Genomic DNA, 20,936 nt, shown 5'->3' on the forward strand with positions numbered 1-20,936 from the left:
ACTTATTTTGAATAACAATCGATATAGGCTATTTGAAATTTATTTTACACTTGTTCTGTTGAAATTTGCCGCTTGAAAATTTTTCAGTAATAAGATGTAGGAATTTCAGCTTGGAATTATTCGAATAAAAAAGTGTAAAAGTTTTGCCCTTCACAAGTTGGGGTTTTCTCTCACTCCCTTTAATGAGCACATATTTACAGGCTGTATTTGAATTCGGTCATGTGTCGGATTTGGGTGTACTGTATAGTCCCATAAGATAAATTACCGAATGTCCGGCTTGGTGGGTAAACTCCCATTTTTCATCGAGAGTTCAGCCTGGTGGGCGAATTTCCACTTTTCACCTAGGGTCCAGCCTGAAATAGATGTATTTTTCAATTGCTCCAGCCTGAGCAAATTGAAATAATCTGGAATACGCGTGTTTTTTACTCTCCAGCCTGACTCATTGAAATAATTTAAGATAGGGTTTCTCTTTTACTATTCCAGCCTGACTAATTGAAAATTGGAGTATTACTTTTGTTTGCTCCAGCCTGGTTTATTTTGAGGTCCAGCCTGTATATTTTGACTTCACAGCTTCTTGAGAAAAGAACAAAGGCAGATCCCCTTTCTCTCTCCTCTCTGGTTCGGCGGAAATTAAGGGAAAATAGGAGATATCTCTCTCTTCCCATCTTAATCGCTCCATCTACAAATGATGGCGGATCCTCTTGGGTTTGCAGGCGCGGCTTCATGGTTGCGGCCGTTGGGTGGAGACCGGACAGGAGGCGGCGCCCGTCGCCGGACTATCCGAGGGAGGAGAAGTAGGGTGGCCGGATCTGTGGTTTTCTACAAGGGATTTGCGGTTTTCTGAGATTCGTGTGAGGGTAAAGAGAAGAGAGCTTGGGGCCGGATTCGGGAAATGGGAGCCGTCGAGGAAGGAAACGTCGCCGCGAGGTATGGTGGCTGGCTGGGCGGATCTTGGCCGTCTGTTCTTGAGCGAGGCAGAAGAGAAGTCGAGGGGCGTCTGGGGCAGGGGCGAATGGTTTTGCCTGCTCTTGCTGCCGCCGGATTCTGGAGGCGGCGCCGCTTTTGTGCTTGTGTGTGATGCGTTCTCGGCTGAGAATGATGGGTCGACTCCGGCTGCTGTTTCGCCGGAAACTACTGTGGCAGATGGCGATTTGAATGATTTGGTTTGAAGTTTTTGCCAAGGATGGCGCCGCCGCTCGAGAAGCGGTCGGCTGTTGCTGTTGTTTTTCGCGTCTTCAGCCGGGCGAAATAAGGAAAGGGTCGATTCCGGTGGCTCTTCATCAGTAACTTCAGTGGCCGATAAAATTGGCTGTTCTTTTCTATTTTTCTTGTCCGGTTTCTTCTCCCTTTTTTCCTTTTTATTTATTTATTTAGTTTTTGTTGGAATCATGCTTTCTCTCAAGCTCTAATGTCTGTAAACCTTGCTCACAGCTGTGCACCAGTACAACTATCTGAATTTGAAGTAAAGTTGCAGCTATTTTCTCCTTTTGGTTGTAATAAAGTACAGTAGTGAAATAAAGTGGAATGGTCAGCCTCTATAATTTCAATCTCTGCAGTTGTAGTTGTTGATTTTTGGCCTAATATAATCTTTTCAAATTTTATTTCTCAGCTTTTTGGTGGTTGAGTGACTTTATTAGTGTACCCTGGTCTGTAAAAATAGTATCCGCCTATCTCTCGATCTCCATTCTTCTCTTTCATTTTTATTTGTTGGTGAGAAATTGAGCTCTGTAAATCAGAGAGTTAGGAGAGGAGGAATCAAGAGGAGGCCTTTGTAATTTTTATTCAGCGAGGCCTTTGTGTAAGAGTTTGGAGAGGAGGAAGCAAGGAGGGACCTTTGTGCAGTTCTTGTGATATTTTTGTGAAGGTTAGTGGCTTCGACAATATAATCCGTATGTATTTTACCTTTGCCTTTGACGACAAACTAGGATCTCTCTAAAATTGTTAATCGCAGATAGCACCTGAGAATATGTTTTTTCAGCCTTCTTATAGTTCTGTTCTGTGCTTCTAGCTCATGAAGAGGGAGTCATTGTTCTTATGTAGTATGTTGATGTTCAACAAGATACTCTGTTTTTTGTTCCAATCCAGGCTCTTTTGTTTGAGTAGTGGTCTGAGTGCTGTGTATCTTGAATGCGTAGTGGTTGGAATATGGTATATATAAGTAAATGGGTGTGACATAATGTTGGTGCTGATGCTAAATGATGGTGACATAATACATACCAGGGGTAATGAAATATTGTTTTGTAAAGTATATAGGTAATAGCGGTTGTAAGACATTAAAAGAATTTACTACAGGGGGAAAATTGTGGGAAGAAGAAGAGATGACTCACCCAAAACCCCCATCCCCGAACAACCAAGAGTTGGCATAATAACTTCAATAAGCACTTTCTTTCAACAACCAAGAATTGTCAGTCAATATTTTCCTACATAAGAAAAATAATTTTGCTACTCATATTTCAGGAGAAGCTTTATTGCAGTAGATTTGGATTCGTTCAGAAAATATAAGTCTGTGATGCTTTGAAATGTTGAACTATTTTGCGCCGTGGTAGTATAGAACTTACTTTTTTCATCATTATTTATATTCAGCATTCTGCAAATTTTAACATCAGGTCTGCTTCCTTTCATTCCTTTTCAGCAAGCCATGCGAGTGTTGTGTGATATATTTTTCTTTTGCTATTTCCTTGAAGTTGGACCAAAGAGAGAAGAGTTAGTAATGGTGGATGTTTGAGCATGACATTGTCGATCATAATAAACTCTGTCGATTTGTTGGATGACACAAAATTTCGTGAGAGATAAATTTGAATGTAAGAATGCATTGACTGCCGATTTGGGTAGTATCTAAACTTTTGATGGATTTTTTATCGATGATGAATATAAATATCAATTCCATCATACAATGCAATTGGAGGAATGTTGGTGTGTGTTCAGTGTTCACATTGGATTTCACACTTTTTAGTAGTGGTAAAATTTGGAAGGCATTTTTGCTACCATCTCTTGAAACAATTGATTACAGTGGATTTGAGGGAATTACCGTAGCATTTCATAACTGTTTAATGCTAGAATGTTGCCGTCCTCCTCCAACGTGCGCCTAAGTGTCAAATTATCGCCTTGTTTATAACTCTAGTACTGATATATGCAATAGTTTTTTGTCAGTTTTGAGTTTTTTGTATGATTTTCGCATTCACTTTGCTGCACTGTTTATTACTTAGCAATTTATTTGTTTAGGTGTTCTTGGACATGTCTGCCTCTTTTGTGTCGAGTGAGTCGAGTAGTGAAAATTCTAGATCGTCGGATGATGATACGAGCTGTCTAGATACTGTAAATGGCGTGCCAAGAAATAGGCCCCGAGCCGGGTATGACATGGTTATGTTTGATTATGGGATTGGTGTAAATCTTTCTGGGCCACTCGAAGGGAGTATTCCTGCATACAAGCTGGGAAACGAGAGCCCGGAATCTGTTATAACTTTTGACAAGTTGGATGAACTTCGTGCTGTCTATGCTATTCCTCCTTGTGCCAGTCTGGCTGCTCCATCTGGTTCGGAAAGGCCAGATTGGTTATATCCAGGATGGACGGTCCTGTATGAGTGTTTTCTTCAGATGGGTGCCCGTTTTCCTCTTCCTCGGCTAGTGTTCGAGGCTTGCACTCACTACCGCGTTGCTCCGGGTCAATTGGTTCCGAACGTGTGGCGCACTCTCATGGCCATTCAGGTTTTTAGCGAGTTGAGGGGTGTTCACTTCAGTTTTTCTGAAGTTTTGCAGGCTTACAGTTTGGAGACGCATAGGACTGATAATGTTCGATATCAATTTAAGGCAAACCGTCCGCTTGTGCTATCTCTTCCAGATAGCGCTAAGAAATGGCGTTCTAGATACTTTTTCATATCCAATAACGCACTAGGAGAACCGCGTGATTCGATTATTCCACAGGCATGGGAAGCTTGTAGTGAGTGTTATATGTTGGATGTCTTTAGAATTTGAGTATTTTTTGTTGTGGCAACATATTATTTTTATGTATTCGTAATTTACACTTTTCATATTTTTCTTGTTTTGCAGCTTGTCCGAGGAGGGGGCCTACCAGCTTGGCTTTCGATAGTGCTAGCAAGATCGATTGGTTTTTAGGTTTTAGCGAAGAGGATCGCCAAATCTGTAACATTTTGACCGAGGCCAACTTGCGAGTTAGCTCTTTGTGGAGCCGCGTGCCCGCAGGTATTGCTTTGCTTGTCAATTTTATTCCGACTTGTCGTTAATATGACTAAGTGTTTTTATTTTGATGCAGATCACAGGATGTCGAAGTCATATGTTCCTCCTCTGCTTGGGAAGGGCGCTGCAATGGACGTGATCCGTAGGAATAGGCAGAAGGCTGCTAGCTCGAGTGGTGCGGTTACAGCTGATGTTACTGCAGCACGTGTCCCGCATTCGACTCGTGTTCCGGCTCACAAGAAAAAGCGGTCTGCTGAGGTTGACCTCACTGTTCGCTAATATTTTCACCACGCCGCAAGTATACGGGTAGTTGTAATATATGGAAGCAAGGTCGTATCCCACAAGGATTAGTAGTTCAATCTAGTGATTATCCTAATTCATTTTACTCGACTATTTAGACTAAACGATTGAGTGATTGGTTTGATTATCTAACTAAATACTTAACAAGTGCAAAGACAAATAAAACCAAATAAGCAAGTGGATTAATAAGATGATTAAGGCGATTTAGGGACTAGGCATCGATGATTAAGCAAAAGACTTCAATTATAGCTCAATATTAATCTTGACAATCCTAATTATCTAGAGTGATCTCCCAACTAGTTCTAGCCCCCTCCCGGACGACTAGAGCGGTAGATTACGGGTCATAGTTGCCGTCCCCGATCAACTTCTAACCTATAACTCCCAAAAGCACACAAAGATCGACATACTCTCACCCAACTCTCAACCTCCCGGTTATCGAATTGATATGTTTCAAACACCTTATCTATTGCAATTATCCTCTCCCGATTCAAAGTGCAAATTAGAAATGCATAGAATGTGGCCAACAATCCATACAAGAAATAAATCAAGGGTTTGAAAAGATAATGTGCAAATGAACAAACAAGATTTATATTGAGCATAAATAATCAATCCATTACAATAATCATCTAGCCTAATCCCCAAATCAAAGAGAAATTTAGCCTAACATGTTCAAACACAATAAATCAAAGTTAAAGGTGTACATAATGAAAGAGAGAGTAAGAAATGACAAATCCTATTTATGAGCTTCTTCTTCCTTCTCTTCTCTTCAATGGTCTTCAATGGTAGATGGGTGTGTTAAAGGAGGCTAGGGTTTAGTGTGTGGAGTGTTGGGGAAGATGGAAAATGGGTGTGTTGAATGTTGGGGATGATGAATAATGTGAGGAAAAGGGGAAAAATGGGGGTTAAGGGCTGAAAAACGCGACTGGGGCCCACTTGGGGATGCTCCGCTCTTTTCCCGCGGTCACGGCCCGCGTCCGCGGCCTTCAAACGTGGGGGATGCTCAGGGGACCCGCGGTCCCACCCCGCGGCCGCGGGTGGTGACCGCGGGTGTCTCCTGAGTCGGGAACAGCTGACCCGCGGTCTTACCCCGCGGCCGCGGGTGGTGACCGCGGGGTACTGGGCGTTTTGCACAGTCCGCTCGTTTTGCTCCGTTCTCCCTCGTCCGGACTCGGATTTGGTCGCCGTTTGCGCTCACGGATTCCTCTCGAGACGTACTTCAATATCATATCTTCAAAATCCTCCAATTAATCCTTGATATTTCCTGAAATTACTCCAAAACTACACAAAGATATCAAATCTTCATAAAACTAAATATTCGGGCACAAACAAGCATTGGCAAGCAAAACATGAAGGGAAATGACAACAAATCATGTGGAATTGAGGTACGAAATCCATGTTTGTCAAACCCCCCAAACTTAAAGCGTTGTTTGTCCCCAAACAACAAAGAGAAGAGAAATAAAAGATAACAAACATGTGAGAATGAATTTGTGTCATTTCAAGGGCTTCAAATTTTTCAAAAATCTTTCAAAAGTGTATCACAAGTAGAAATGCATTCCAAGAAGTCACAAGTGATAATGAGTTCAATATTATAGCCTCCAAGCTTGAGTCCTCACAAATGTGGATGTTTCAATGATGCACTCGACTCTCAAGTGTTTAGATTGGACGTGTTTGCACTCAAATTGAATCATGTATGCAATCTACCATAAGCTTGCCATTTATCCTAACTCTCTATACTTCAATGTGTTACAAATAAAGATCAAAAAGGGCTTCTATTTAGGTTGCAATGAGAGCTCTTTGGTGAGGTGAGGTGTTTATAGGCAAAGTGACTCATATCCCATACAATTCCCAAATTGAATATGTCATATTCACCATTGTTCTTTTCTAATCAATCAACCAATATCCCCACTTTTCTTCCTTTTCACCCTATGAATACTTATCAAGACCATGATTCAAAAGGCAAATCACTCCCCTTTGTACTATTTTATTCACATGTCTCTTCATTTTTCTTTCTTTTTCTTTTTGAGCTTATAGGAGACTAGTGATTTTCACTCAATCGAAGTTTGACAAGCAATTTCAATCATTTTCCAACCATTTTCATCAAAGCAACCACTAACACTCTAAGTTCTACCCCTTTATCATTGGTTCATTAAAAGAAAGGCTACAAGGCACGAAAGGGGTAAACTAGGATCAAATGAGAATTTGGACACAATTTGAGTTAAGTGGCTAACAAAGATGGCCTTAAATCACTTCAATATTAACAACACATCTACTTTTATTTTCAAGAGAGGACTCATGGCAAGTTCTAGAGATCAACACACATGCTCAAATAATTTACACTCAAGAACAGAATGAGATTGTAAATGTATGACAATCAAAGGCTCAATTCTTACAAGCTCATTTTCAAGTTCTTGGAGGCAAAACATTTAACTCACTTGTCACAAGTTCAAACTTTTCATGCATAATCCACAAGTGATACACACAATTTTTCCAAGAAACGATTTATATCATAAGCCCAATGACATTCAATCAACATCACAAAGTTTGATACAATTATCCCAAGCAAAACAAAAACAAAAATATCAACTTAACTAACTCTCAAGCTTTCATTTATTCAACAATAACAAAAACAAGACAATAAAACTAAAACAAACAAGAACAAGTAAAGCAAAAGATAGATGAGACACTAATCCATCTTTCCCCTCCCCCCAAACTTATTTCACACAAAGGAGAAATAAGTTTGGATGAAGGAGAAAATGGTTACTTGTCTCGTACTCACAAACGAGGTGGAGGCTTAGGCGGTGGCCATTTTTCATCAAATTTGTATGCTCCATCCGTTGCCACCCAAAAATATGGTGGCTTAGCAATCTTTGAGACATCCCGGGGGTTATGGTAATCTCGTTCACCATCTAGAGTACCACCACACTCAAACAATTCTTTATTAGACAAATCAAAGTGAAAATCAAAAGATGAAGATAAATAAAAGTGAAAGAAGCAAGCCTTCATAGAATCGCCCGTGTCGAGGTAAGGATCGACAAAATTTTTGACTTTGCATTCTTTACAACTTGTGAAGTCTTCATCTTTTTGGAATTGTAGAGGTTGCATTGGAAACGTTGGGCTCTCGACTTCAAGGGATTTGGAGAATTGATCGTCATCTTCTTCATACTCTTCTTCAACTTCTTGAGGCTCTTCACTTAGCATTGACATTGGTTCCTCATACAAGGTTCCATTTTGTAGGCTAATGGCCATGCACAAATCATCAATTCGCTTTTGATTCTCCATAGTGGTAGCCAAAGACCTTCTTTGCTCTTCTAGCATAACATCCGAGTTTGCTATACTTTTTTCTATCCAAGCTTGTGTAGCTATGAAGCATTGTAGAAGATCGTCTCTAACATTCGGATTCTCCTCTTGATAGTACCAATTTCCCCCTTGAAAGCCTTCTTTAGTGAAATAAGAATTTTCATAATTCCAACTATTGAAGTGGTCTTCATACTCCAATGGCGATTGCCACTCTATGGCATTGCACCCCATGTCATAATACTCACCATAGGAAGGTGTTGGTTGGAAGACTTCTTGGATGAATGGTTGCCTACAATTTCTTTTTGCTTCTAAAACTCGCAACTTAAGTTGCATCATCGCCAATTGTAGTTCGAGTTGCTCAACCAACTCATTCCTTCCATCATCCATTTAATATTTTTGGTGTTGTGTAATAATTTTCTTTTTCATCACCCTACCAACCAACAAAAACAACGAGTCAAAACAAACATCTTAAGATAGAAAACAAAAATAAATCAAGTAAAATGTCTAAAGTAGTTAAACACAATGATTCAAAATATCACAAGTAATCAAACTAAACTAATCCCCGGCAACGGCGCCAAAAACTTGTTCGCTAATATTTTCACCACGCCGCAAGTATACGGGTAGTTGTAATATATGGAAGCAAGGTCGTATCCCACAAGGATTAGTAGTTCAATCTAGTGATTATCCTAATTCATTTTACTCGACTATTTAGACTAAACGATTGAGTGATTGGTTTGATTATCTAACTAAATACTTAACAAGTGCAAAGACAAATAAAACCAAATAAGCAAGTGGATTAATAAGATGATTAAGGCGATTTAGGGACTAGGCATCGATGATTAAGCAAAAGACTTCAATTATAGCTCAATATTAATCTTGACAATCCTAATTATCTAGAGTGATCTCCCAACTAGTTCTAGCCCCCTCCCGGACGACTAGAGCGGTAGATTACGGGTCATAGTTGCCGTCCCCGATCAACTTCTAACCTATAACTCCCAAAAGCACACAAATATCGACATACTCTCACCCAACTCTCAACCTCCCGGTTATCGAATTGATATGTTTCAAACACCTTATCTATTGTAATTATCCTCTCCCGATTCAAAGTGCAAATTAGAAATGCATAGAATGTGGCCAACAATCCATACAAGAAATAAATCAAGGGTTTGAAAAGATAATGTGCAAATGAACAAACAAGATTTATATTGAGCATAAATAATCAATCCATTACAATAATCATCTAGCCTAATCCCCAAATCAAAGAGAAATTTAGCCTAACATGTTCAAACACAATAAATCAAAGTTAAAGGTGTACATAATGAAAGAGAGAGTAAGAAATGACAAATCCTATTTATGAGCTTCTTCTTCCTTCTCTTCTCTTCAATGGTCTTCAATGGTAGATGGGTGTGTTAAAGGAGGCTAGGGTTTAGTGTGTGGAGTGTTGGGGAAGATGGAAAATGGGTGTGTTGAATGTTGGGGATGATGAATAATGTGAGGAAAAGGGGAAAAATGGGGGTTAAGGGCTGAAAAACGCGACTGGGGCCCACTTGGGGATGCTCCGCTCTTTTCCCGCGGTCACGGCCCGCGTCCGCGGCCTTCAAACGTGGGGGATGCTCAAGGGACCCGCGGTCCCACCCCGCGGCCGCGGGTGGTGACCGCGGGTGTCTCCTGAGTCGGGAACAGCTGACTCGCGGTCTTACCCCGCGGCCGCGGGTGGTGACCGCGGGGTACTGGGCGTTTTGCACAGTCCGCTCGTTTTGCTCCGTTCTCCCTCGTCCGGACTCGGATTTGGTCGCCGTTTGCGCTCACGGATTCCTCTCGAGACGTACTTCAATATCATATCTTCAAAATCCTCCAATTAATCCTTGATTTTTCCTGAAATTACTCCAAAACTACACAAAGATATCAAATCTTCATAAAACTAAATATTCGGGCACAAACAAGCATTGGCAAGCAAAACATGAAGGGAAATGACAACAAATCATGTGGAATTGAGGTACGAAATCCATGTTTGTCACTCACTTTGTCCGACCGGGTGGACGATGATCCTGTCAACCTGTCATTTCCGAACGTATCGGCGCATGCCCAGCTTGGACCTGTTCGAGGGGTGGCCGAACAGCTATTACTCCCACGTGACCGAGATTATTTGAAGGAGATGGGGAGTGGCAGCGTGGCTAGTGAGCTCTTCGATCATGCCTTCTTGGTAAATATTTTCGAGTATAGATTATTTTGTTGATATGAGAATTTTTCTAACTTGTTGCATTTTCATGTTTGATGTAGAGTTTGCAGAAAGCCGCCTTCCTCATGGAGAGGACTGTTGCTATGGAGGCGGAGCTTAGCGAGTTGAGGGCCGAGCGGGAGAACTGGAAGGGAGAGATGACGGCTGTCAAGAAGACGCGTGATGAGGCCCGTCAGGTTGTCAAGAAGTTGGAGTCTGCCAAGTTGGAAGATGCTCGCCGACTGGAGCGGGCTGTAGCGGACTGCAAGGAACTCGAAGCCAGAGTTGTTGCGTTGGAGCAACAAGTACTTTATAAAAGTTGTGAGACAGAGGTTCGAGTTCGGGGCGAGATGGCCTTGGCGTATCTCGAGAATCAGCCCCCCAAGACTTGGGATGTCCAACAATACATCGATGAGTTTAATGAGTGGAAGGCTGGCAAGGAGGAGCAGGAGATGCAGCTTGCAAGCAACTTTGCCGGGATGACCACTGGAGACGACCATCCTTAGACGGGGAAGCGACTTCTTGAAGCGGGGAAGAGATGTCTTGTTATTTTTCTCGCACTGTTTGAAACTTGACTATTTGACTAACTGTTCGTATTGGTATGCCTCCAGCTTGAACTTTAGACCATTGGGTCGGTTCAAGCTGTCTATTATATTATGATGTTTTGTTTGTGAACTCTTGGGAAATCAGCATTGTTGGCTAGAGTTGAGATTTTCCTTATTCTATGAGATGTGGTTGCCTTACAACTTGTATCACAATTTTGCATGCGAAATTACCTTATTCAAATCATGGCTTCAATACCGTATAGATTGATGCAACATATTGCAGCTTGTATATTTGAAAAAACAACAACATGTGGAAGGGGTGAATAGACACAATTTTTCCTTTTGTCTTCATTTTGTTGCACCAGCCTGGACCCAACGTTGAAAAAATTTGTTGTATTCGGACAAGGCCAGACTGGACTTTGATTTTATTTGGTTGTCCAAGTTGGAATCAACTGATATTAGCCAACTTGTCATTTGTGTTTGACTTGGGCGATTTGGGTTCCATCTTGGAGTGTTAGCTGATTATATAGTTTCATGCAGCATGCCGACTTGGGAGTATTTTTACCAATCAAAATTGTAGAATCGTTGGCTCTGAATTGTCCAATAATTGAAGTTGAAGCAAGTTGGAATTCATTGAATTTGGGTCGTACTGACTTCTACCAATTGTGGCTAATACAATGTGACGAGAGCACTTAAACGAGAGGCTATTCTAACTTTAAAAAATATAAATGTTTACAATCTTCTCACTTATCTTGTTGATTGTTCACAAGCTGGGCGATTCCTTCGACTGGATGGCCAGAGACCAAAGGTCTCGAACTCTACGTGGTGATGATGATTTCTTCTTTATAGATCCAGGTTGACGTCGTCCGTGTAGGCGAGTCATCATTAGCGGCTTGTATCTCGCAAGCTGGGACGTGTAGATTTGAGGTTGGTGGCTGCACTCCGGAGAGTTGCCTACATACCTCTTGCGAGGATCAAGCCAAATGTAGTTCTTGGGCCGGACTGAGCTCCGTAGAGCCATGCTCCGTAGAGTTGCCTACATACCCTTTGACGGGATCAAGTCCGATGTAGTTCCGACTTGGCCTGGGTAAAATTGTTAGTAACAGTGTGGAAAAAATTATAAACTTAACGAAAAAATAAATAATCGAATGGAAAGTTTAGAAATGATAAGACCGAAGATGGATGGCGTTCCAGCTGTTGCTGATGTCGCGCCCATCCTTGTCCTGCAGCTTGTAAGCGCCATTGCCGAACACCTTGGTGATCAAGTATGGACCCTCCCAGGTTGGACCCAGCTTGCCAGCTCCGATCTCCTTGGTGTTTTGGAATACACGTCGGAGTACCCAATCGCCCAACTTGAACGTCCGAGTGCGAACATGCCGGTTGTAGTGTCTGGCGACACTCTGTTGGTAGGATGCAAGCCGTAGTCTTGCCGTATCTCTCTTTTCATCCAGTGTGTCGAGCTCGTGGCATATTGCTTGGTCATTCTGGCTGTCTAAGGCGATCTCGGTCCTGGCTGTGGGCACTTTGCTTTCGGTTGGAATGACTGCCTCCATCCCGTATGCTAGTGAGAATGGAGTTTCTCCCGTCGGGGTTCTGGTGGTCGTTCGGTATGACCAAAGCACTCCAGGTAGTTCGGCGGCCCATAAGCCTTTGGCTTTTTCGAGCCTTTTCTTCAAGGTGTTGACTATCGTCTTGTTGGATGATTCAGCTTGGCCGTTCGCCTGGGGATATCTAGGCGTTGAGAAGCTTAGCTTGATGTTCCAAGATTCACAGAAATCTTGAAAATCGTTGCTGATGAACTGGGAGCCGTTGTCGGTGACAATCTCTTTTGGTATTCCGTATCGGCATATCACATTTTTCCATATGAATCCTCTCACCTCTTTATCACGAACTTTGTGGAACGCCTCGGCTTCTATCCACTTGGTGAAATAATCTGTTACGACCAGCATGTACTCCAGTTGTCCAGGTGCCTTGGGTAGCTTTCCCACGATGTCCATCCCCCACTTCATAAAAGGCCATGGCGACGTGATTGAGATCAATGGTTCAGGTGGAAGGTGAGATAATTGGGCGAACCGCTGGCACTTGTCACATCGTTTGGCGTAGTCGGCCGAATTTGACTTCATTGTGGGCCAATAGTATCCACTCGTTAAAGCTCTGTGAGCTAGGCTCCTCCCGCCAGAGTGATTCCCGCATTCTCCATTATGTAGTTCGGCTAAGACCATTTTTGCTTCTGCATGGTTAATACATTTTAAATATGGACCAGAATATGATCGTTTGTACAACTTACCTCGGATGATGGAGAATCGAGCAGACTGAGCCTTTACTCGGCGTGCTTCATTCTTGTCGTCCGGGAGTATGTCTTGCTCCAGGTATTCTAGTATCGGGGTCATCCAGGTACGTCCGTCTGATATGTTTGACACATGTCCTTCTTCTTGCTTCCAGACTGCCGGCCATTGAAGGTAGATAACCGGAATGGTTTTGGAGGTGGTAGTCTGGATGGATGAGCCCAGGTTGGCTAAGGCGTCCGCGTGGCTATTATCTTCTCTGGGTACCTGATTGATTGTGAATTCTGCGAAGCCGGACTGCAACTCCTTCACCTTGGTTAGGTAGGCTGTCATCTTGTTGTCCCGAGCCTGGTAGGTTCCTTGCATTTGATTTACTACCAGTTGAGAGTCGCTAAAGACGTTGATCTTCTTGGCTCCTAACTCCTTGGCCAAGGCAAGACCGGCTAGCATTGCTTCTACTCGGCTTCATTGTTGGTTGCTTTAAATCCACATCTGACTGCTTGTTCCATTTTGTCACCTTGGGGTGATGAAAGGACTATCCCGAGTCCACTTCCATGTCTGTTACTCGACCCATCCACGAAGAGCTTCCACGCCCCTAGCGCTTCGTCCTCGGTGAGGCAACAAATCTCTCTGTCTGCCTGTATCGAGAGGTTAGGCGTAAAATCATTTATAAAATCGACCAATACCTGTGATTTTAGTGAAGTGCGCGGCTTGTAAGATATGTCATATTCGCTTAGCTCGACCGTCCACTTGGTTAGTCTTCTGGACAGCTCCGGTCTGTGGAGGATGGCCTTCAAAGGATATGTGGTGAGGACCACTATCGGATGGCACTGAAAATATGGACGGAGTTTCCTTGCTGCATGAACGAGTGCTAGGGCTAACTTCTCCAGTAGGTTGTATCTTATCTCTGCATCCAGTAATGACTTGCTAACATAGTAGACTGGTGACTGCTTGCCCTCATCATCACGAACTAGGACCGCGCTGACTGCTGTTTCTGACACGGCTAGATACATGTACAATATTTCACCGTCTTTTGGTTTGGATAGAAGCGGCGGCTTTGTTAAATACTGCTTCAGCTGGCTGAGTGCTTCCTCACATTCCGGTGTCCATTCAAACGTTTTAGATTTCCTCAACGTGTTGAAAAATGGGTGACATCGCTCTGATGACCTTGAGATGAACCGGCTAAGGGCCGCCACCCTTCCAGTAAGTCTTTGCACATCTTTGATACATGTTGGAGATGCAATTCTTTGTACGGAATCGATTTGGGCCGGGTTGGCTTCTATTCCTCTTTGGGTCACCATGTAGCCAAGAAATTTACCTGCAGTCACACCAAATGAACATTTAGTCGGATTAAGTTTCATGTTATACTCACGAAGTATATTGAAAGACTGTCGGAGGTGGTCAATGTGATCTTCTGCTCGTAGGGACTTCACAAGCATGTCGTCTATGTAGACCTCCATTGTCCTTCCCAATAGTTCTTCAAACATCTTATTGACCAAACGTTGGTAGGTTGCTCCAGCATTCTTCAGTCCGAATGGCATATATTTGTAACAGTAGATGCCTATGTTGGACATAAATGACGTCTTCTCCTGATCGTCTGGATGCATCAGTATCTGGTGGTACCCGGAGTACGCGTCCATGAAGCTAAGTAACTCGTGCCCGGCTGTAGCATCGACAAGCATGTCTATGTGGGGTAGTGGAAAAGAATCTTTAGGGCACGCCTTGTTCAGATCTGTGAAGTCTATGCACACTCGCCATTTCCCGTTCTTTTTCTTTACGACCACCACGTTGGCTAGCCAGTCTGGGTATTGAACCTCTCTGACCAGCCCATTGTCCACAAGTTGCTTGATTTCATCGTTGATGACTTTGTTCCTTTCTGGGGCGAATTTTCTTCGCTTTTGTTTTCTTGGAGGGTAGTCGGGATCGACATTCAACCTGTGCACAATAATATTAGGATCAATACCAGTCATGTCCGCATGGGACCAAGCAAAGCAATCATAGTGTTCAGAGAGAAATTGAAGGAGTCTCTCTCTGAGAGAGGGTTCCAGCTGTGCTCCAATCCGGACTTTGTTGTCCGGGAAGTCTGGATGAATGGAGACTTCATCTAACTCCACTGCATCAGGTTGGTCAGGCTGGACGGGCTGGCTTGGTTGGGGGTCGGATGATTCTTTTCGCTGTAATTGCTATAAGACAGCTTGTTTTGCTTTCATCGTTGTTTGATAGCACGATCTGGAATCTCTTTGGTCTCCTCGAATCTCCCTAACTCCCCACTTTGTCGGGAACCTCAGGACTTGGTGGTAGGTGGACGGTACAGCCCCCATCTCGTGTATCCATGGTCGACCCAAAATGACATTGTAAGCAGATGGAGAATCCACCACTAGGAACCGCGTGCATAGGTTGACCCCTTCAGCATAGACGGGTAGCTCGATTTCACCAAGCGTGCTTTTTTGCTCTCCGCTGAAGCCAACGAGAACGGTCATCTTCCTTATGATCTTAGTTTCGTCGATTCCCATTTCCCTGAGAGTAGACAAAAATAGGACATTGGCAGAACTACCATTGTCGATTAGTACACGCTTGGTTAAACAGTTTGCAATACAAATTGAAATTACTAAAGCATCATGATGGGGATTAAGTAGCCTGGTGGATTCGGATGTGGTGAAAGAGATGGTTTGTGCCGGCTGGATGGTTGCGTTTCTTTCGGCTTTGCCATGTTCAGCTTGTAAATGTCCAGCCTGCCTGGTGTGTCTCCTGGCTGCCGAGTGAGTGATTCCACTAACTTCTGATCCGCCAGTTATCACGTTCACTGTTCGATCAGGTTGCGGTGGTCTAGGCGGGGTGACATCCGTGTTGCTCTGCTGACGATCTTGGCCTTGTTGCAAGGTTTGACGTCCCTTGTCGGTAAGGAGGTCAGTCAGGTGACCTTGCTTTAGTAAGTGCGACACTTCTAACTTCAATGCGATGCAATCTTCTGTTCGGTGTCCGTGATCAGCGTGGAAATCGCACCACTTCGACTTGTCCCTCTGATCAGCTGGTGTCCTCATCTTTTCTGGCCATTTGACCTTGTCTCCGAGCCCCTTAAGAGCTTCGACCGCCTCGGCTGGTGAGATAGACAAGTTGTATTCTGGTATATTTGCCCTCTCACGTGGTCGTGACTCGTAAGGGTGGTCATACTGTCTCCTTCTGTATTCTTGTCGTGGGGGTGGGTAAGGCTCAGATCGCCTGTCACTCGTCCGTCTATCCACCCTGGAATCTCTTCTAGTGTGTCTGCTTGGTGAAGATCGGTGATGGCTGTATTGATCTTCCTCCCACTTGATTTGTGCCCACGCCTTGGCGAGGACGTCTTCCATTGTTCTACAAGGGTATTTGGTGAGGTCTTTGTAGAGGTCCGAATCGGGCAGAAGACCCTTTCGAAAGGCGGTGATCGCTGTCTGGGTGCTGCAATTTGTAATGGACACCTTCTCCTTGTTGAATCGACCTATGTAGTCTCGAAGGGACTCGTCACGTCGTTGGATCACGGCGTAAAGATCCTCTGATATCTTTTCAAGTTTCCTGCTACTAGCATATTGCTGCACAAATATATCGGTTAGTTGAGCAAAACTTGAAATAGAATAATTGGGAAGGTTAGTGTACCACTGGAGGGCCGGTCCTGTCAAACTAGAACCGAACCCCTTACACATGCAGGCCTGCCTCAATCCACGAGGAATTGCGGCAGTGAACATCCGTTGCTTGTATTGAGCTATGTGGTCGGTCGGATCCGTTGTTCCATCAAACATTTGCATGATTGGAAAGTTGAACTTGACGGGCATTTCAACTAGAGCAATTTCATCCACAAATGGCGAGTCGGCGTAGCAATTCTCTGAGCTTTTGTGGATGGGTGCCGGGACACCAGGAATTCGTTGGATCAAGGCCTCCATTTCAGCCAACTTTCTTGCCAGGCCCTCGTCTCTGATTGCATACGGGCCGATCGCGGTTGGTTGGGTGAATTCATTCCCAAACAGCTGCTCTTGGGTGATCTCCCTCTGGCTGGGTCCGTCCGCCTGTTGATTGGCTTGGCTTGGCGCGACCGCCAGGTTGGGCCCCAGTATAGTAGGTTGTGTGCCTCCTACGGCGGCATTGCTCATTGCTATGCCCGGGGTGGTGAAGTTGGTTCGGGTGAGTTGTCCTCCGATGGTGGTTGTTCCATCCTGTCGGAGTGTTCCTGCATTCAAAGTAACACGGCCTGGATCAGTCAGGTTACTAACGACATTGCGGTTTCTTACCGAAGATGACGGATTCATCATGAGATGGTTGGATCCATCCTTGTGAGTGATCGGTGTATCTCCCAGGGGTTGCATGGAAGATACTTGGGCTCGGAAGCCGGGAGGTTCAATGATCTCGATAGGCTCCATGGCTTCGAGACGGTCATACAAGTTGGCGTTCTCCTTTTCCAACTTCTTGCACCTCTACCGTTCCTGATTCATCTGTTCAGTCAGTGCGGAAATCTGGGCGGCTAGGTCAGCCTGAGTAGTTTGAGCAACCACGTGGGGTGCGTCAGGAGTTTCAGATCCGTCGCGACCGTCAGACATGATTGATGCTTGTAGAGATCTACGGAAAGTGCGTTGATTCGCTTGATTGCTAGGGCCCCACGGTGGGCGCCAAATTGTAGAGGCTAAAATCTACAATTGAAGTTGACGTCTGCACGTCCGGATGGATTGGGCACTAGCAACCTGTCAACACAAGAACACGTAAGAGCCCTAGGTTGAGCACCGGGTGGGGGTGTCGACCGTAGAGCCTCCGACGCTCAAGTCAGTATCGGAATAGCCAAATAGTGATAAACGAATTGAAATAGAGAGAAAGACAGGCTGGAGTGTGCGGTTACTCCAGGCTGTAAGCGGCGTCGGAGGGTGGAAACGGTGACAATGTTGTGATAATGGAATATGGGAGGCGGAGATAGGCCAAGTTGGCTAGGCGGTGGAGTAGAGAGAATTCAAAGAGTAGAGAGCAAGTAGGATTTCGTGTGTTTTTGATGATCTAGTCTGGATGCTTATATAGGAGACATCCAGCCGCTAGGGTTTTTACAGCCTGGCCCCGTCAAATCTATCATCCCTCCGGTTGTTGCGATTTGGACGGGATCATGAAGATTCCCTTCTGACTGCGTCAGCTTGGTGGAAGACGTCTTTTTAGGGCTTGACGGTTGGGAGACCTTTTTTAGGGTTTTGACGGCTAGGTCTTATAACTTCGTCAATCCAGGTCGGCTAGAACCCTTGGGCCGCATGCGATATATCCAGCTTGACTATGGTTTTAAGTCGATCTATAGTTTTTCGGGCTAGACGGACCAGTTCGTTTGACCAATTGGGCTTTTTAGGGTTGTGCCAAACTGGCGAGCTAGCTTGGTGGGCTTAGGCCGAATGCCGCCTGACTGTTTAGAAAATTTGGACCTAAAGTGGATAGTCAACTTGGGTCGGTCCAGGTTGATCCCGTGATAAATATAATTTCACTTATTGGGCTAGACGATAAGTTTTCTTAAGTAATTGAGCCAACCTGTTAATGATCCAAGTTGGTTCGAGGTTTGTCAGGCTGGACTGGCCGGGTTTGTTCGGCTCATTAGTCCAGCCTGGAATGTCAATTGGGCTTGACGAATTTTGCCCACTACAAAAACATTAATACAAATGTTAAAAAATTCAAATTTAGGTATATTGTGAACAAAAAAATATTCTAAAGTCAACGGAGTAACAAGCCTCCCATAAACCCTAGCCTCCTTCAAAAGCCGCGCATGAAAATACCCCGAGGCTTATGCAGGCGGCTAAGGTTTATGGGAGTCTTGTTACTCCATTGGCTTTAGAATATTTTTTTGTTCACAATATACATAAATTTGAATTTTTTATCATTTGTATTAATGTTTTATAACCCACAAATGTGCCCTCATTTCGTATTTATATATATATATATATATATATATATATATATATATATATATTCTGAAAAAATACATATGAAAGATCCAAAATGATGATATTTATATAAATAATTAAAATGACCCAAAATAATTGACGGATATATATACTGGAAATAATTCACAACAAATAAACAAGAGGAATCCACATTGATTTGTAGTAATCCACATTGGAACCAAAAAAAGATAAATCCACGCCTTTTGAGATAGATTGGACGGCTCATGCTCACGGGTTTTGCAAACAAGAATTTGACCCAATGAGTACAAGAGGAATTCACGGGTTTTCAAAGAAGAATCTCACGCCCACTCACTCATTCAAAGTTTATTTTAGGTTAAATATACCCAAGTCGCCCCACTCATTCAAACCAAAGCCGCCCCTTTGCAAATTATATTTTGAGTGCTTCAAACCAATATACAAGAGCCGCCCCTTTGCAAATTTTTTGCTTCTTCAAGAATTCATTCGCGGGTTCAAGAATTTCCGGCTTCAAGGCATACTCCATGGCTTCTTCCTCAAACCAAGTAAGCATCGAATCTCCTTGAGTATATTTTATGTATTTTAAGCATGTTTATTCGTATAAATTGAGCTTCTTCTTTTTTTGAGGCGATGATTTACTGTTGAAGCATGTTTGTTTAGAACCGTGGCTTTATTTTACTTTCTTTGATTTTTTTAGTTTGGTGGATTTGATTTTTGTGAATAGGGATATTACTTTGGTGGATTTATTTAGTGTATACAGACAATTCTCGTAATTAGCTAATGGAGCTTTATATTAGTTTGGTGGATTTATTAGTTTAGGTCCTTTTATATGTTAATTACGCATAAAATAATAACATTTTTTAGGTTTTTCAAAATTATAAAATTAAATACATATTACTGAAATTTAAAGAATTTAATTTAACCAACAAGCCTCCCATAATTATGCTTTTTACGCACAAGCCTCGCACTGGAGAAATGCCGGCGGCTTGTGCCGTAAAAAAATAATTATGGGAGGCTTGTTGGTTATTTAGGATTTTGTAAATTTTTAATTATTTTTAGCGTGCTTTAAAATATCATAATGAATTATTTTGTATTTATTTGAGGTTTTTCAGAATTCATAACATTTATTAAATAGTTTAGGTTAGTTATTATGAAATTATTAATATAGTATGTGTGTTTGGTTAATAATTTGAGCAATTTTTGGCTTTGGAATAGGAGATTATCTCTTATTGGAGGCCCGAGACAATCAATCGTCCTAATACAGCCATTAGTACGTACTACAAGACCAAGTACCTGAAGAGCATAGTGCTGAAACTAAATGACATTGGGGATGATGTACTGGAGAACACATTCCGACAGGGTTGCTTTGGTCACTTTTTGGATTGGGCCTCGGGCCCCAAGTGCAACACGGCATTGCATCATGTTGTCTCTCGTCAAATTAAGATAAAAGGCGACGGCAGCGAGGATGAAACCATCTGGTTCTACATCAATGGGAGGAGGGTTTGCTTGCCACCGGGAGATTTTGCCCTCATCACAGGATTGTCGTTCGGGGCATCGCATTTTGATCCTGAGGCAAAGCACGATTTGAGGAAGGCACAGACTTTCAGACAATTTTGCAACGGGCAACATATGTTAGTCGGGGCGTTGCACGATAAATTTATGGCCCAACAAGTGAACGACACCGACGGCGGGATATACCTCCGTGTGGCACATTTGTTGGTGCTACACATATTCATTTTGGGAGTGGACTTGCCACGACCCGTTGAGCCATGGACTTGGTCTTTACTGGATGACTTGCAGGCGTTTTCCACATTTCCTTGGGGAGGGTACACGTATAAGGCCCTGAATTACTGGATGAAAAATATTACCGCAGATATTCCTGAGAAAACAGGGAAGTACAACTTCTACGGTCCTTCTTGGGTCCTATTTGTTTGGGCTCTTAAAGTTATCCCCGACTTGGCCACAACCGTGGCCATATGTAATGCAGGGAGATACCCTAGATGCCGGAAGTGGAAGTTCTTGAAGTCCAGCAAATATGATTTACAGCCCTTATTTGAAATAGAGGTAATAATTTACGTGTTTATTTGTTAAGATACTGGATTGTATGAATATTAATCTTCAACTACATATTTTTTTATTGTAGGGTCGAGAGTGTTACGAGATGAGGCCCGATGAGTACGAGGCCATGGCG

At 43.2% G+C, this 20,936-nt stretch overlaps 3 protein-coding genes across 3 annotated transcripts; 2 read left to right on the forward strand and 1 right to left on the reverse strand.

Annotated features, from left to right (window-relative positions):
• Positions 1-929: 929 nt before the first annotated feature.
• LOC131008348 (uncharacterized) lies at positions 930-4,473 on the forward strand. Its single transcript, XM_057935232.1, has 4 exons — positions 930-1,163; positions 3,223-3,937; positions 4,048-4,200; positions 4,271-4,473. Exons 1-4 carry the CDS (start codon positions 930-932, stop codon positions 4,471-4,473), a joined length of 1,305 nt encoding a protein of 434 aa, XP_057791215.1.
• Positions 4,474-9,814: 5,341 nt separating this feature from the next.
• LOC131012130 (uncharacterized) lies at positions 9,815-10,713 on the forward strand. The gene is made up of 2 exons (XM_057940040.1): positions 9,815-9,994; positions 10,072-10,713. The coding sequence occupies exons 1-2, from the start codon at positions 9,947-9,949 to the stop codon at positions 10,513-10,515; spliced, it is 492 nt and encodes a 163-aa protein (XP_057796023.1). The 5' UTR covers positions 9,815-9,946; the 3' UTR covers positions 10,516-10,713.
• Positions 10,714-15,022: 4,309 nt separating this feature from the next.
• On the reverse strand, positions 15,023-17,227 carry LOC131008349 (uncharacterized). The gene is made up of 2 exons (XM_057935233.1): positions 16,523-17,227; positions 15,023-16,405 (listed from the first exon to the last, which is right to left on the reverse strand). Exons 1-2 carry the CDS (start codon positions 17,225-17,227, stop codon positions 15,023-15,025), a joined length of 2,088 nt encoding a protein of 695 aa, XP_057791216.1.
• Between the last annotated feature and the right edge of the window lie 3,709 nt (positions 17,228-20,936).

This window comes from Salvia miltiorrhiza, chromosome 2 (genome assembly GCF_028751815.1).
Source record: "Salvia miltiorrhiza cultivar Shanhuang (shh) chromosome 2, IMPLAD_Smil_shh, whole genome shotgun sequence".
NCBI lineage: Eukaryota > Viridiplantae > Streptophyta > Magnoliopsida > Lamiales > Lamiaceae > Salvia > Salvia miltiorrhiza.

Excerpts from the sequence above, each read along its gene's own strand:
- LOC131008349 (XM_057935233.1), bottom strand. The coding sequence starts at position 17,227 with ATGGAGCCTATCGAGATCATTGAACCTCCCGGCTTCCGAGCCCAAGTA. Across the intron at positions 16,406-16,522 it reads TTCCTCGTGGATTGAGGCAG|CAATATGCTAGTAGCAGGAA; the intron begins GCCTGCATGTGT and ends ATATTTGTGCAG.
- LOC131008348 (XM_057935232.1), top strand. The coding sequence starts at position 930 with ATGGTGGCTGGCTGGGCGGATCTTGGCCGTCTGTTCTTGAGCGAGGCA. Across the intron at positions 1,164-3,222 it reads ATGGCGATTTGAATGATTTG|GTGTTCTTGGACATGTCTGC; the intron begins GTTTGAAGTTTT and ends TTATTTGTTTAG. Across the intron at positions 4,201-4,270 it reads GTGGAGCCGCGTGCCCGCAG|ATCACAGGATGTCGAAGTCA; the intron begins GTATTGCTTTGC and ends ATTTTGATGCAG.
- LOC131012130 (XM_057940040.1), top strand. The coding sequence starts at position 9,947 with ATGGGGAGTGGCAGCGTGGCTAGTGAGCTCTTCGATCATGCCTTCTTG. Across the intron at positions 9,995-10,071 it reads TCTTCGATCATGCCTTCTTG|AGTTTGCAGAAAGCCGCCTT; the intron begins GTAAATATTTTC and ends TGTTTGATGTAG.